The sequence below is a fragment of the Colius striatus genome, chromosome 4, assembly GCF_028858725.1.
Source record: "Colius striatus isolate bColStr4 chromosome 4, bColStr4.1.hap1, whole genome shotgun sequence".
NCBI classification, from domain to species: domain Eukaryota; kingdom Metazoa; phylum Chordata; class Aves; order Coliiformes; family Coliidae; genus Colius; species Colius striatus.
In genome coordinates this window covers 24046286-24062988 of record NC_084762.1, presented here as the reverse complement: position 1 = coordinate 24062988, position 16703 = coordinate 24046286, and the positions used below count along the sequence as shown (strand labels likewise).

General features: G+C 38.5%; 1 protein-coding gene across 11 annotated transcripts in view; it reads right to left on the bottom strand.

Annotated features, from left to right (window-relative positions):
• Positions 1–662: 662 nt before the first annotated feature.
• Positions 663–16703, bottom strand: part of IKZF1 (IKAROS family zinc finger 1) — a 69088-nt gene continuing 53047 nt past the window's right edge. For 9 of the 11 annotated variants that reach the window (XM_061994736.1, XM_061994734.1, XM_061994733.1 and 6 more), the window contains 4 exons: positions 15422–15589; positions 13331–13456; positions 8763–8897; positions 663–4747 (listed from right to left, as the gene is read on the bottom strand). In XM_061994736.1, the coding sequence (XP_061850720.1) occupies positions 4041–4747; positions 8763–8897; positions 13331–13456; positions 15422–15589 (1136 nt within the window). In that variant the 3' untranslated portion in view covers positions 663–4040. The remainder of the gene's footprint in view (positions 4748–8762; positions 8898–13330; positions 13457–15421; positions 15590–16703) is intronic. The other 2 variants (XM_061994740.1, XM_061994742.1) reach the window with 1 other exon arrangement.

Here is a 16703-nt window from a genome sequence, read left to right as displayed (position 1 = left end):
AAGGACAAGAAGGATGAAGTCATGGGGGTGTGGGCTACAGGTCGTGCATGAGCTGTCTACCTGCACCTCACCATACACTGCCCACAGTCACCACCCACCACACACAGGGCCTGCAGCTCTACCAAAAAGCTTCTGCACCTGCCAGGAGACTGACAGTAATATTCTGGAGTTGGGCTTTCGGTTTTTACCAGGTTCTCTTGTCATAAAAGACACATCTCACATTGCAGACATAATTTAATAACATTTCCAATTTTTATGAAATTTGCTTTTTTTTTTTTTAAATACAATGTTCTCAAAGAAAAATGAAGTTACAATATAAAAATCACAGCAAAAAGAAAGTGTGTAAACACAACTCCTCTGTTTAGAAAGGCAGTGCCTGAGGAAGGGCTGGGAAGCAGTTATTTTTCACTTTTTAAAAACAGATAGTTACTTAAAGCTATTCACCATATTTATTTGTTTTAGGGTTCAACTAAACCATACCAGGGTATTGCACCGAAGCAAAAAAAAAAAAGTGGGAGATTACACTGAACAAGTTTTCTGAGGACATAGTTTGTTTCAATGCACACACACATAACTTCCTATTTTCTTGGCATCTTTGCATCTGTTCATAAATGAAATTATTGAAACATTTGTTTCTAAACAAATTGAAGATGATTCTGTGCAAAAAAAAAAAAAAAAAACCAAAAACCCACCAAAAAAGCAAACGTAAAAAAAAACCCCAACCCTTCACGGAGGATACTGTTTGCTCCTGCCTTTAGACTACACCCTCTGGTACACTGTGTCTTAATATACTTATACTACAGTACTCTAATATATACAACATCAACATATTCTGTTATAATATAAATAAGAAAACTCCAGACCCAGGAAACAAACCCACTGTGACTGACAATGCATCATAATGTCATACGAACCATTTTAGATATATATACCCACACACACATACATATGTATATAAAATATTAATGATACACAAAAACCACAGGTAAGGCATGTGCATGTCAACAAGAAAAGTGACACAGACACTCATACACGTGCGTGTGTGCACAGAGATGTTGCAAAGGCAGTGAGCCTACCCAGTAGTTGGAAGTCACATTTAAAAGCTAAGTTCAAGGCAGTCTTAAATTCCACTGGAACTTGTTTACACAGTTAATGAACGTGGCTTTATTTGTGTTGGGTTTTAGTAAAAGCAAAGAAACAAAACTACCTGAGTAACTTCTGTCCCCCTACCCTTTAGAGGTTGGGGTGTTTAAAAATAAAGGGTTTAAAAAAATGATGGCATGGATTATATAGTGGCCTACATCTAAAGATGGTAGGAAAGAGGTCTAAGAGCAATAAAAGCAGAATGTTTCTGTACAGCCAACATCCAGCTTCACATGGGACATTGCAGCAGAGCTGGGAAGTTGCTTTGTCCCATCTTGCTTGGGTTGGTAGCAATCAAAAGTGGAGAGGGGTGAGAACAGCTGAATGTATCTCTACCTACCAGCTATGAAAAAAATGAACCCATTTCAACTTTATTTAAAAAAAAAAAAAAATCATCACCATAAGCTTCCTACTTGAAGGTCATCTTCAGATCATGCCTATAGAAAATATTTGGTAATACCTGGTTGTCAGCAGCAGTCTGTCTCAAATATGAATGCATAGTGGGCATTGATGAGGAAACCATAGCTGGGTCATGAAAGCAGCCAATGATCTCTTGTGCCCACTCCCTGCACAGTGTCTGGGGTTGGAAGGTAACAAGCAATATGTCTCTTGAGGCAACTGAGTTATAATGTAGGAGTAGAGTGGATCACTTTTGGGTCTGTAGTTTACTCATTTTGGGAGAGTCATTGGCTATCCAGCATGTACGAGCCTACCTAACATGTACCAGTGATTTGTTTTCACTGCTGTGGGTATGTCTGTGCATCTACGGATATCCATACATGGCGTTCGCATCTGGTGACAAAGCTCTGGCACAGGCATGGTCAGAGTACAGTCACCTCTATGCGCACACTGTCATGTGAAGGAAGGGTCTTGCCGGTGGCATGGTAAGTTAAGATGGGAGATTGTAAAACCATATATCTGTAATCCAATATTTCATCAGTATCTTTCTTCTAACAACTTCAGTGTTGTTGCTCTTGACTTACACCTGCAAAAGTGAAAGCAGAAGGAGAAACTCTGCGTGTCTGTAATAGTATGTATATATAGGAAATGTAAATCAAATATAGCTACACATATCAGGCCAAATTGGTTTAGGTACAAGCGTTCATGCTGCCATTGCATCTTATAATAAATATTGCATTTTATAATAAATAAATGTGCTTGCCTGCAGTTGTGAATGGAGAATATGTAACTGCATGACAAGACTGTTAGTCCTGTTGGTTATATGATTGTGTTTATTGTAGAATGACGACTTATGATGCAGAATGCAAGTATTTATATATTAAGTTAATAAGATGGCTTATTTTTATGAGTGTTGCCAGGAAGTATTGCAGCACCGATGACAGATGTTTATGCAGCTGCAAATTTTTTTTTTCCTAATCTTGAAGTATGAGGCTGTTCAGAGAAAAGAATGAACTATTTGGAAGAGGAAGTTAAGTAGAAGCTTTAAAAAAAGGTGGTTTTTTTAATATCAGCTGTGTTTGGGATTAAAATCTATTAATCTCAGAATGTTTTATTCTAACTGAAGTTATAGTATCTGCAGCAGAACCAGCCATGGAGAAAGCTTTTTGGTGGACTTTACTGCACTCTGCAAAGTGCTGCAGGCTCTGGTCTCCATTCAGCAAACATCCTTTTTTTTTTTTTTTTTTTTTTTTTAATCTTTAGTTCCGCTGAAGTAAAGCTAACTTTAAGCATACGGTGAAATGATTTGTTGAATAGGAAGCCAGGGTTCTCAGCACCTTTACAGAGCTTGGTCTCTCATCAAACAGCAAGTGGCAGGAAAAAAGGAAAAGCCTACAAATTTCTATGGGCTGGTTTAATTCAGCTCAGAACTTTAAAAATAATCAAGTGCAATACTTGCAAATAGAGCCACAAAATCTACAATAGACCATCTTCTGTGCCAGCAAAATGTTTAGTGGTGTTTTTTTTCATATGTAAGAGAGGGACAATTGGTTGTTTTCCAGCCAGTTTAAAAAGAGGCAAAATGTGCATGAGGAGACTTTCCCCACACATTTCTAGCTATTGCTTTTATCAACTGTACATTATACTTTTCTAAATAACTAAAACTTAGAAAAGAAAGAAAAATGAAATACAGTGTAACTTGTTTACGCAGAGGGTTTGCTTAACGAAAAGTGGGGTTTTATTGGATAGGGAAAGAAAACATTTATTCAAAGAAGAGTGAACAATACTCTTTTTCTACACATTAAATGCAACTCATACTTCACAGAGTATATTACAAGGGCGTTTCTTCTGTCTTTCACATACCTGCTCACCTGCCCAGTGACACAAACAAGGCATGCCATGACGTCAATACCAGCAGCAACCTTGCAGGTGGAAATGTTCTACTTTTTACCACCAAAGCAACTAGGAACCCCTTGGTTGTGGGGTCCTGTCCCATCTCAGCTGTCTGTGAAGTTATCAGAGATGGGGCCTTCCATCTTTACTTGAGTTTAATCTTCCAAAAAGAGTCAAATAATAATAACAGAAAGTCAAAACCCATACATCTGGTTTAAGAGCCCCTCAGAGTTTTAAGAGAGAAAGCTTGGCCACTCCTGCCTGTTGCATCCTTGTCCACGGGGTGCATCCTGCATGTGGGCAACAGTCCTGGCAAGGGAGGTTTGCAAAAAGCATCAGTTAAGGGAAGGACTTTCAGCTATGTAACTACAAAAGCTCCTATTTAATGTTACTAAAAGTTTTTCTGGGATTAAACATTTTCAGTAAAAACTTAAGTACTCATTTTAGAAAACTGAATTGCAATGCATGCTACCAAAAGGAGAAATATTTTCTTGTGAGAGAAGATAACTGAACATTTGATTCTCTTGTTACTTTTACTGTCCAGCTGACTTGTGCTTTGTTGTTGTGGCTCATGCAGCTCCAGTAATGTAGCTGTGGAGGCTGTTTTAACTCATGTGGAAACGGTGCTCCCCTCGAGTTATGTGGGAAGAGAATTCGTACCTGTCCTGGCTGTGGTAGCCACACATGTTGCATTCAAAGGGATCGCGGAACCCGTGGCAGCCCATATGGATCGTGTACATCACATGATCTAGGAAAAGCACTCGACAATGTTCGCACTTGTAAACTTTCACTTGCTCTCCATTGCTGCTGATCACTTTGAAAGCATCCTGGGAATTGTCAGTACCTGCCCTCAAAACATCATATGGCCTGTTTTCTTCTTTTATGGAGATGCCGTTTCTGGCATGAGGACCTATGTGGTTTGTCAGGTAAATTAAACCACTGCGTTCCTCGTTATTGCTCTCTGTATCTGTTGAGTCTTGGCAGCTGTTGCTGGGAGAGGCATCTCGTTCGGAGGAGACAGATTTGGCTTTGGAAAGCAGCAACAAGTTTTCCACTGCACTGTCCTGAGCTGTGTGGTTGGAGCGAGTCTGATTGTCCCCGAGAGGTTTGTGGAGCTGATACATGGGGCTGATGACAGGGACCACCTCAGAACCACCTGGTGGTGTCTGGACAAGGGGACGCAGGGACTCTGCCCCCAGGTAACTGATGGCATTATTGATGGCCTGGTCTATAACATGTGTCTGCATGATCTCGTTCTCCTTCTCATAGTTTGTGGTGGCATCGTACGGAAGATCGGGCAGACATTTCTCACCTGCAGTGAAAAACAGTCAGGAGTTAGAGGGCTGATTGCTACATAATTAGCCAAATATTGTGGAATCATAAAACAGCCTCACAGAAGAAAAGAGATGATCAAATCCACCTCTGAAATTCAGCTGAGATATTCATAGTTCTCTAATATGGCTGGTCAGATAAATGGTTGGTTGATCAGTTGTTTTTTTAAATCTGCAAAATAATTTGAGGTCTTTAGAATGAAAAACAGATTCTCAAAATCTGCAGGATGTGTAGTAGGAGCTACAGGTCGAGTGCTTCATCCTCTTTCTCCTTTCTATCTGGACTCCCTCAGCTGCCTCCTTGTAGTTTGTGGTTAGCAAAGACCAGCACAGTAACAGCAAGCCACACCTTCATGTTTCAGAGCATGAAACATATTATCAGTATTTTTCCCTAAAATATTACAATTTTAGCCTGGAAATTGTATGCTTTATTTTTAGACCTTCAGTTTCTTACAACCGACCTACATTAGCAATGTGCTCCTATGTAATTTTGGACAAAAATCAACACAAAATGTTCTCATATTGCCACCACTCCCCCTCCCCCTCTCCTTTTTTTTAATTTTTTTTTTTTTAATAAGCCATGTTAGACACATTGCCAGATGCTACTCATGTTCCTAGAAATTTTGTGTCAGAAAGTTTTAATCTCCAGGAGCAGCCAAGAACTATTTAAGTGCATTTGTTATTGGGATTTATTTTTCCTATGAGGTAAAAAGCTATATATAGAGCAAGATTATTTGTTACTTGTAACTTTGACTCTGATTTGGGATGCCAAAATTAAGGGAGGACTCTTATTTATTTAAAAAATCAGACTGCATAATGTGTCTCTAGCTGGATAGCCTAGTATTGAACACTGAGTTTTACTACAATTTCTCTAAATTCCTTAATAGATAGGACTATTCCTTAATAGACAGGACATAGAAAGTAAAAGTTAGGAATTGGAGAACTATTTAAATGCACAGATGCTGATTTTTATGAACCTGAACAGTCTTCTCAGTGTAAACCATCAACATTATTATCAAGTCCCTAGTAGATTTGTGCAAATGCAAAAGGATAAAAAAATCCTACATGTTCCCAGGGACTACCAATAACACATCATTTACAGTCCAAATGGATTTTCTAGCTCTGCAGGTCTTGGGAAGTTCATTGAAAGACACAAATATCTCTATGAGGTGTTGTCACAATTTCCTAATCAACAGGCCATTTGCTGATAGGCTTTAAAAAGACCAAAAAGAAATGTAAAAGAATTGGCAATAGGAACGTGGAAAATGTACTGCAAGATCTGCAAAGTAGTTTATCAACAATTTCCCACCCAGTTTCTACTCAAATTGACTATACAAAGTCAGCGAAGAGCTCAGAAAACTTCTAGCATGACACTACTGCAATGATGGGGCTAAAGTGTAGAAAGTGCTGCTGCCTGCATTTCCCACAAGATTTGGGTTCATACGAGTTTGGCCATGCTCTGGAAGCAGAGAAAATCTAGGCACCATGGCGGCACAAAAAGGATGCAGGGTACAGATGGCTTCTAGCTGACCTGCACAAGCTTTTGGTTCCTCTTGTTTCCTTTCCCTGTTCTGCGAGTTTGAGCACCCCTCTACTGAGGTGTCTTCTTCTTTCTTCCAGATTTACCCTTTTTAATGCTGTAGTTTTCAGGCAGAGTTTGAGACTTAGGATTCAGGATAGGCATTGTGAAAGACTCTCAAATTAAATATAGAAAAGCTGTGCTAAATACGAATGTGTGCCCTCGACTCAAGGAGGTAAAAATATTTCCTGGACACTCCATACCACTGAAAACTGGGACATCTTCATTTTAGACAAAATTTTGGGCACCCAAAAAGGCACGATTTTAATAGCTGTTTCTTGGATAGTATTTGCTTTATGTAGCATAATTAGTCAGTAGTTGGATTGAAAGGATCAGATGCTCATAACAAAAATTTGTTTCTGAGCCAAGTTTCTGATACAGGCACAAATTTGAGGAAGGCAGGTATCATTTCTATATCTAGGCAATGCAGGTAATACTTGCACTCATTAAAAGTAATAGCTCATTTCTGTGGTTATTAGAGCATAAGTGATTCAAACTGCTAATGGTTTGATGCACTTCAAGGTTTTCACTTCTCAAGGTTCTGCAGCAGGTATCTAAATAGTAAAAATGCACTCAGTGCATGTGGGCACTTTCTTCCTTTCCTTTCCTTCCCTCCCCCCCCCCCGAAAGAATTTTACAGATAACTGTCTTAATGTGGTGACTAATCTCAATTTTGAAAGGTAATGAATTTAGCCTTCAGAAAAACAACTGAAGCAGCAGACAGTCTTTCTCTTACACGAAGGATACCATTTCCTCCCGGAATTCAGGACAGGGATTGGGATGGCACGGTAATCCACAGGAGCAATAAACATGTTTTATTATCCAAATGCTCTCCTGGCCAGCCAGCCCAACCTTGTATTAATCAGGAATGTACCTATTACATGAAGCAGCAGGTGAGGATTCTAAAGGATAGGATTTGGAGGTATTTTCTTGACAGAAAAGTTTGTCCTTTTGAAGGTTAGCAAATTTCCATAAATATCTGCTGTCAGTAGGTTCTCTTCCTACACCACACCCTGAACAACTAACTGACAGGAAACTCTGCCCTCCTAAAACTGGTAGTTAAACTGGCTGTCTTTATTGTTTCTCAGAGTGAAAAGGAGAACGAAAAAGCTAGTCCACACCCACAGATATATAATATATAGGGTACTTGCTAGTACCTTTTAAGTTTTAACACTGTGTGCTTCCTGGAGATTTAACAGAATGATTATTTTGCCTAATGCAATCAGTTGCTAGAGTGTCTAAAGAAACCAGATTTGCCTCACATAGTTGGTATATTTTTTGGTAACTCCTTCTATTGCAATTTTATCCTTTTATAAGCATAAACATTTCTTATCCTTGACTACCTTGAACTTGAAAACAGTCTTGGATTTTCAAACTTTTCATTGCTCCTCCTGGCACAGCTGAGATTCCCCTTTTCTTGTCTCAAAATACTACTTTTTCTTTCACCTTTCTGTCCTCATTAAAGAAGGTATATTTGGAATTTCTGTCCCACAAAAACTGGTCTTTTCTTGCCTTGACTTTTGACTGAAGACCTTCTTATTGTGTCTTTTGTTTCAAAGACTTCAATTTTCTCTGATTGTCTCCCATGGAATATTATTATAAATGAATGTGCAGAAAATTGTAAAAGTCCCTTCCAACCCCTACCATTCTATGATTCTATGTGTTGCCCTGATCTGATCTCCATGTTTCTATTCATGAAGACTAACTCCATAGCTGACAAAATACTGTATGGGAGTCTCATTGTTACAAAACTGATAGAAACACTTCTGTTAGTGGCTTACCAAACAGCGGTGCAGCCTCCATTTTTTTCCTTGTTAAGACAAAAAATGACTGTATTCAAATGGGCATGAAGCATTTGCATTGCTTATAGAATGTACCCAAAGATCTTTTCATTCTCATGTTTATTTACTTCCGTGGTCACTTTAGGCTGTATAAATACACACTTTATGAAGGGGTGAAGAATATTACCAAGACTATGCTCAACTATTCACAAATCCTTTCACAAACACCAATATGCCCAGATCTGGATGTCATCCAAGAAGATAATAAAATTAACCCTGAAAGTGTGGTCAAATGCTTTCCCAATAGCAAACATCTGTTCCTGTCTTAGGGGTTCTTAAGGCAACTTCAAGAGCCTGTCTAGATCTTGTAATGATCTGGCTCGTAAAGATTATAAAAAGACAGGAAAAAGACTTAAAGTTGATCTCCAGATGTTGAAAAATAAACATGCAAAAATTTATGCTGGAGAAGTTTGATGGCCTTTTTTTACCCCAACAGGTAGCTGTACCTGCTTTTATAGATAGATATTGCTAATTCAGTAAAACAAGTAAAATCATAAAGCAAAAGTAAAAATCCTGTGAGATTTTTTTTTGGGTTTTGTTTTAATTTTTAGGAGACAGCAAACGTTTAACTCTTACCAACAAATTTCTGAGGCATAGAGCTCTTACGTTTGGCGACGTTACTTGCTAGTCTATCCAGCACGAGCGATCTTTCTGACCCTATCTTGCACAGGTCTTCAGCCATTTCACTCTGGTTAGTTTCCTCTTTTATGGCTGAAATCAAATGACATCAGAAGGGTTAGGCACACTTGTTCCATTTTAATGGAACCATTCTGTTCAGGTTGTTTCTCAGCTAATATCTTTTAGCTCCCAACCAGCTGGAAGGAAAAGCTCACCACTACAGATGGGACAATTCTGACTCGGGGTAACAAAGTCCCTCATGCTGATTTATCTCTGTACATGTTCATGTTTCCCTCATTTAGGATACAAAAAATGAGACTGCAACAGCAACATAATCACTCCACCCTTGTTTTACAGCCACTCTGCATTTCTGTGAATAAATAAGGTCCTAACATTGTGCTGGACACAAAGCAGTTCATCTTCTCACCCCTCCCACCTGTCACCCCACATCGTCCCTCTGCACCTCTTCTAGTGGAACCACTTGGATGATTGTCACTTCTTCAGCAGGAAAAAAAGACAAACTTCTCAACTCCAACTGTGGAAGATGTATTTGTAAGCTACACCAACCCTTCTCCTCACCTCCCCTTTTTTTCTCCTAGTAAAAATTGCTATACTTCCTTGAAACAATTTTAAACTTATTTAAAGTTGCCATAATCACACCTATAGTGAAGCACCTGTTCCCCAATCTCCTGCTGCTGAGACACTGTGGATTAGAAAAGAGCTTAGCTGTGAGGCTCTATGAAAGCGAGACTGTTTCACTACATTTTACTTCAGTATTTTCCTGCGGAAACAGAAGAGACGTATGAAAATGTACCGTCAAAAAAATGACTATGAAAAAATGATGGAAAGGTATTGACTTCCAACATCTAAAGGAAAGGTGATGTTCAGCAAGATCACAGCACAACTGGGTTTGTGGATTTTTTTCTTTTCTTTTTTTTGGGGGCGGGCAAGAGAGGTCAGAGACAGGAGAGAAAGAGTTTAATTTTTCTTTCACTTGCTACCGAGATAGGGATATTTTTCCTGAACTTGTGAGTTGCTATTAAAGAGAGAAACAAAAGATAATTTTTAGACGGATTATGCAATTTCAATTAGGTGCACCACTCTGCTATGTTTTGCCTCCTGTGCCTGCTGAGAATTTATCACTGGATTCACTGGTTTACTGAACCCTTTGGTACTTTTGTGTTTCTCAATAGTCAATAACACGCTGTTGCTTTGCAATGTTATTTTGGCAATATACCACTACTATACAAGGATGATTGTGAAAGTTTCCTTGTTCCTGAAAGACACAAAATCAGGGTCTGGTGGATAACTAGAAGGAACATGGAAAGTGTCCCAGGCAGCAATGCTCCTCAATATCAGACTGAAGAGTACACAACTTGCTCTTCAGTCTACTGCAGCAGCACAGTGACAGGAAATCTCATGGGATTAAGTCCCAGCCCTAAAAGATGCTAAAGACTATGACTAATGAAGATAGGAGTAGAATTTGGTCATGAAGGTGCAGAAGAGTTAAAGGGCATTGGTATCTAGACATCGCTGAACAAGCACATGGCAGCGTCTTGTCCTGGGTAAGACTTCCAGAAACTTAAATGAATGTTTCAAAGCACCCTATTCAACAGGGAAACAAAAGATTGAATTTTTAGTCAAAACTTGAAGTAATCAAGAAATTTCTCTTTGGTAACATTTCATTTTAATTAATTCAAGAGAGAGTAGGTTACGTATCCAACTTTCAAATTTTTAAAATTGCTATTTAAAAAATATTAATTTTTAAACTATTAATTTCCAGCCTTTGCAACAGAAACTGTCTGAAATTTTCTACCAACTTGAGAACTATTTTTCTGTAATTTGATGTCTATGAACTGAAAAAAAAAAAACTTTCCAAAGGAAAATCCACAAGTGACTGAAGAACTGTAATTGACCTTTTATGAACTTCATAAACTCTTTATTCTGTTTTTTTATATAGGCCTGTTGAGACTTCAGCGCACTTCTGCTCAACTCAAATGCAAAACTCCAAGTAATGCTTCCAAGACAAAAACTTCACATGGACAGTGGGATTCTAGTCTTCTAAAATAAGATTTTTGCCATTGAATTCAGCAGGTTCCTAACTTCATGCTGAAGCTCCTTCTTTTAATGAAAGCAAACAAAAGTTAAAATATAAGTAAAACCTCTTGTTGCCCTCCTTACTCCTCTTTGCTGAATCTTTTTCTTATTTAAGCAGTTTCTCAATTATGTTTGTCATATTTACAAACTAATGGAAAGCTTCTAGCAGTTTAAGTTCTTTCAACTGACATTTTCTCTAAGTATAATGCAGAAAGTAGTTTAAAAATGCTGCAAAAAGAAATCCCTCTGTAGCAGAACATTAAATCAGATGCTTTAGCAGATTTTTATACCAACTTTTTCCAGAGTGAGGAGAAAAAATAATGGCCTGAATTGTTGCTCTAATAGCTCCATGTCACACCTTGAAATATTATAAGAACAATAGTAGTATAGCTACTTGCTTTTTTAGATATAATTTACAATGCACTAAAAATGCTAGAAGGACACCCACTCATTCTCAACTGTTTCATTGTGCACTTTCATCTTTATGAGGGAAACAATGTAAACATGGCAAAATAGTATGTTTGCATTGAGGCAGGATAGATTAGAATGCAAAATACTGGGAAATTTTCAGGAAAGTTTCATTTTTTAGAAACATAATTTATTAACTGAGTATTCAAGTTTTTTAGAAGTGAAGTCTTTGGCAGGACACAAGTTCTAAACCCTGAAGTTAGCCCTCTAATTTTGTTTTTAATTTGCAAAAGCACTCCAAATACGCATTTATAGGATGCTTTCTGTATATACAAGGAAGAAGTAATTCTTCCAAAGCATTCATGAATTCCCCTAGATATTTAGTCCTAGGCTAGTGTAAGCTCTTCTGTCATGATTTACTATAAATAAAGGTCCATCTCTAAAATGATATTATTTCTTAGTATAGTTTATAATTCCTGACACCAGTTTAATCTGACCACTTCGGCTTACTAAGACCTCAGTAGTACTTCAGCTACTTGTAGAGATCTACAGGTCCTACATGCAGGCATTTAAATTCACGTACTGGACACTGATAATTCAAATCCCAAGACAGAATATTTGCTGCTAAATCCTATCACCTTTTTAAGGAATAAGTACTGCTGCCTACTGTATATTATATTGAGCTTTTCTACTTACACATTCTCCAGCCCCTCAATAAAATTAGAAGAGGTGCTGCTCCAACATGCTCTCTCAGCTTTATTCACTACTATCATTATGGGCATATATTTTACATTATTTGATAGCATGTAAAGACCTATTCAGGTTCTGTTCAGATAGAAATTATTAAATGAGGCATTATTGTAAATAGGTCAACAGAATCTTAAGGGCTGGAGGAGACCTCAAAAGATCATCTAGTCCAACCGCCCTGCCAGAGCAGGACCACCTAGAGTAGGTCACAGAGGAACTCGTCCAGGTGGGTTTTGAATGTCTCCTTAGAAGGAGACTCCACAACCCATCTGGGCAGCCCCTTCCACTGCTCCATCACTCACTCTCATAGTGAAGAAATTTTCCATTTTTCCATTTTTGTAATTTGATAAACCAAATAAGAACACTGACAGGATCAAAGAGGTATGCAAGAAATCTAACTTACTGGATGGGCTTAAACTCTGCCACAGACGCTGGATATTATATTCTCTATCTAAAACTGCACGTGCAAGGAGATTTTGTGTGGTTATTTACTGTGATCAATCTCATATGGATATTTAAGATCTTTGCTTAAAAAAAAAACCAAACCACAAATATCTGCTTGCTGTACTCTGGGCATAGTTTTAGATTTGATATTCTCAACAAAATAGACTTTACCTTCCTCATAAGAGAAGCTTCTCTTAGAGAAGCACAACAGCTTCTCACCTCCCTTCTTTTAAAGGAGAAGCTGGGAAAGAAGGCTGTTAACAAATTATTATTCTTTCTGGACTGTCTCAGTCAAAGTGGCTTCATGTCCTCTTGCTTGCATGAGTGAGATGAAAGACAGGTGGCTCATCCTTGTTAGATGAGTTGGTCCAAATGGTCAAGTAAGCCCCTTAAGCTGTGCCTGGGAAGGGCAGGAGATATGCAATGCAGAAGATTCTACAGCTCTACCTAGAGCACTAATATTAAGTCTTTATTAAGAATACATCCACAAGAGTGATGTGATATAGAACTCCAAGCAAAAAAGAAAGGTGATGAGGTCATGTAGCCATACTGTCCTGAGTGGGTGAACTGACATTTTCCAGGCCTTGCAAGCATTTTGCTACATGCTTGAGTTTTATTTTGTTTTTTTGTTTGAACTACATAAAGTGAGACAACAGACAAATATTTATCAAATACAGAATAAATGCAGATGTGATATCATACCTATGGTATATGTGTATAGCTCCCCAAAGCAAAAGATGCCACGAATGGTACTACTGTTCTTTTTGCACTCCCGGTTTTTTGCATATGTGGCAGAACAGCATTAGTCCCCAAATGGACACATTTATTACCTGAATAAAGGCTGCTTGAGATATTCATGGTTTGCAGGTAGTTATGACAGCGTTCTTTATGTTCTTCCAAAGAGCTGCGCTGTTTATAGCTGCGACCACAGTATCCACACTTATGGGGTTTGCCAACTGGAGAAAATATGATTAATAGATTCAGATGAGGCATTCAACAGCATATTAATAGTGGTAAGATGAGCCCACCCCGAAAATAAACCATGGTAAACTGAAGGAACTGAAGAAACTGAGGAAAGATTTTGTCAATTAGAAAAACCCAAACAAACTAATGGAAAACTAGCTCTGTATCTTTACATCAACAGGCCAATTCTGTGGGTGCTGCAGGCTGGTTCAGACAATTCACATCAGATAAGGACTGCGACATTAAATCTTAAAAAACAGCATCCACACAACTTAGAAACTGAGACACCTTTAAAGGTCTGAGCGTAGTTGCTTCAGTGCCCAGCTCCCACAGAGACTTAAAATGGTAGAACTGGTGTTCTAGGTACAGACACCTGCTCACGGTTGGATGTCAGTTCTGATGTAACCAGAACCAGCTAAACCCTTTTAGGACAATGTTAGATTTCACATGTTTGCTGCTTCTTGAAATTCAAGAGAAATGGCATGACAATTTTTTTTCTGTACCACACCAATCTAGATGTAGGTAGTTCCAGGAGTTTTCCAGTAACAATATGGTTTCGTGGACTTCTGGACCTAAATTTTCTGTATTAGCATAACAAGACTGTCACCTTGTATCTGATTTCACAATTTTAGATGGTTACATAGCTTAACTTTTAAATTGTATTTACAGATTCTCAGGTGAAAATCAGGCTCAGGCAAACTACTTGTTTTATAATGTAATGATGTCTATTTGCCAATAGCAGGAACTAAACATAATCTATAGTTTATACATTATCTCTTTAGCTACAGAATCCTTAGTTTGCCAAAAGTGGCTAGGTATAATTTCCTGTGTATATAAAAAACTATGTTTAAAACTGTGCAGCAATGAAAATCAATAACAGCAAGGAAGAGGGAGGCAAAATAATATTTTAAAGATGTGCTTTCCTTGACAGCTCCAGGATTGAACAGAAGTGAAAATTATTTTGGACATCTGTGATGTCCAGCACTAGGGATCTCAGTACTCAATGTCTGTGCTGGAGAATCATTTGCTTAGTTTTGTGTGATACAAAAACGTCACTTTGAGAATGCTCCTTTTGCTACCCAGAACTTGGCCCCAAGGCCAGCTCTCTCAAGTGGTTACCAGTGTCAGTTCCAGCAATGTGTTTTGGAGGTCTCCTATCCAAATGACATTTACAGCTTCACTTGGGAAACTAGATGAGAAAACATTCTGCTTTTAAAGGCACTCTAAAGGTGCTAAGTTGTTTTTTACTTCACAGGAGGTATGTGACCATGACTTCTGTTGAACAATGAGAGGTTTGTGGTAATGGAAAAGTGCAGTTATTAAAAAATATTTATTCAGATTTCCATATCACCATTGAGACCAAACACTGAAAACTTCTAGCAGAGTCCTCTTTTTTTGAAGATTATTATCTTTCTCTCTCCCACCCTCCCCCTCCTCCCCACCTTTCTTTTTCAAAGTACTTGTAAAAATGAGGTGCAACAAATAACCAAGAGCTGTAGGTGGTATTCATGCCAAGAATGACTACCAGACTGGAGGTTTTTGAGACTTTGTGACTTAAAACCTACCATGTTTAGACATTATATTATCTCTATATGCAGATAAATGCCATCCAAACCCTAAAACATTCACTGGCTTTGATTCTTGTTCATAGTTCCATTAAATGGATTACCCACATGAGGTTCGTAAGACGAAACCCTAATACAGAAACTTTTAATCAGACAAGAAGTGTGGGAAAAAGAAGTGTTTCCTCTGGTGGAGGATCATGAGCATGAGATGTGTTTAGTCATTTATTTGCTGCTAAAACACTGTGGGCCGCTCACAGCTTAGTTAATCCCAAGATGGGGCTACTTGCCTCCTCAGAGTGAGAAGCCCTCTCAGCCTTGGTGGCCACGAATGCTCCCGTACCCTCAGAAGGTGGAGTGAGGAGTGCCCTCGGACAGTCCTGCACCTTCGCTTACCGGAGTGGGTCCTCAGGTGTCCCGTGAGGGCATCCCTGCGGCGGCAGGCGTAATTACACAGGTGACACTTGAAGGGCTTTTCACCGGAGTGCAACTTTATGTGGCGCAGAAGGTTGCCCTTCTGTGTAAAGGAGGCTCCACACTGATTGCACTGGAAAGGGCGTTCTCCTACAGGCAGAGGGAGAAAATACATGAGAACAAAAAAAAATCTTATGTGGTAACAAGAGAAAGATTTCAGCGAGAAAGTTGTTCTCTCACTGCTGCTCTGTGACTTCTACCGGCTGCAGGTTTGATATAACATGAGGCTTTCAGACTAAACCTGCCAGTTTCTTAATGCTTCACTGGCTGGGTCAATTTGATCTGAAAATCTAATTTTTTTTTTTCTAAATCAGAATGGCACATCACAATGCAAATTCAAACTCATTTAAATAAAGTGACTGCAACATTTTGTGTTGAAGAGCCACTCTTCCTGATCAGCAGTTTTGGAATAAACCAATATCCAATTTTGCATGTTGTGGCATTTGGTGGGGTTTTTAATGTGGCTTTTTTCAAAGGGTCTTTAAAATATGCCACTGAAGCAGCAAAATAAAAAGGAAACTCATTAAAAATGCATTTCAGGATCACAAGTTCATTTCAGCGTTACATTCTTGTATTTAAATGAAAGGCACTTCATTATAACAGTTATAATAACTTCTTTTCATTTACATTTTCCCTGTATTTTCCCTTTCAATTTCTTCTCCATTACCTGTCTGTCCCTAAGCAGTCAAATCAGGAAAGAGACAGAGAAAGAGAAAGAAAGAAAGAAAGAGTAAAATCACAGAAGTTAAGACAGTGCAAAGGAAGCCTTGTACTTCCCTGCCAAAGTCCCAGCATTTCTCTAGGTAAGCTATGAACTCGGGGCTCTGCTGGTCTAAACTTTGGACAGACACAGGGAAAAACTTGGAGAGACACAGCCTTGAAATGTCTAAACTGGTGCTCATTATCAAGGAAGCGAATCAACTAACCTTTGCAAAAATGAATATGACAGTTGTTTACTTTTTAGTACTGTCTAAAATCAATATGGCAATTTATTTTCATAGTTGTTTTTTAAAAGTTTAAGATAGGTGTGGTCTTTTCTTAAGTCACTGGGAAATAAAACATGTTTCCAGTTGTACCAAATAGGAGTAGAGGAAAATTTATACATGAGAGCACTCCATTAGCAGGAACAGCTCCTGCATGCCCCTTTCTCCACAGCCCTCAACAGTCAAACCAGCCTGAATTCTGTTTCTCTTAGGCATAAACG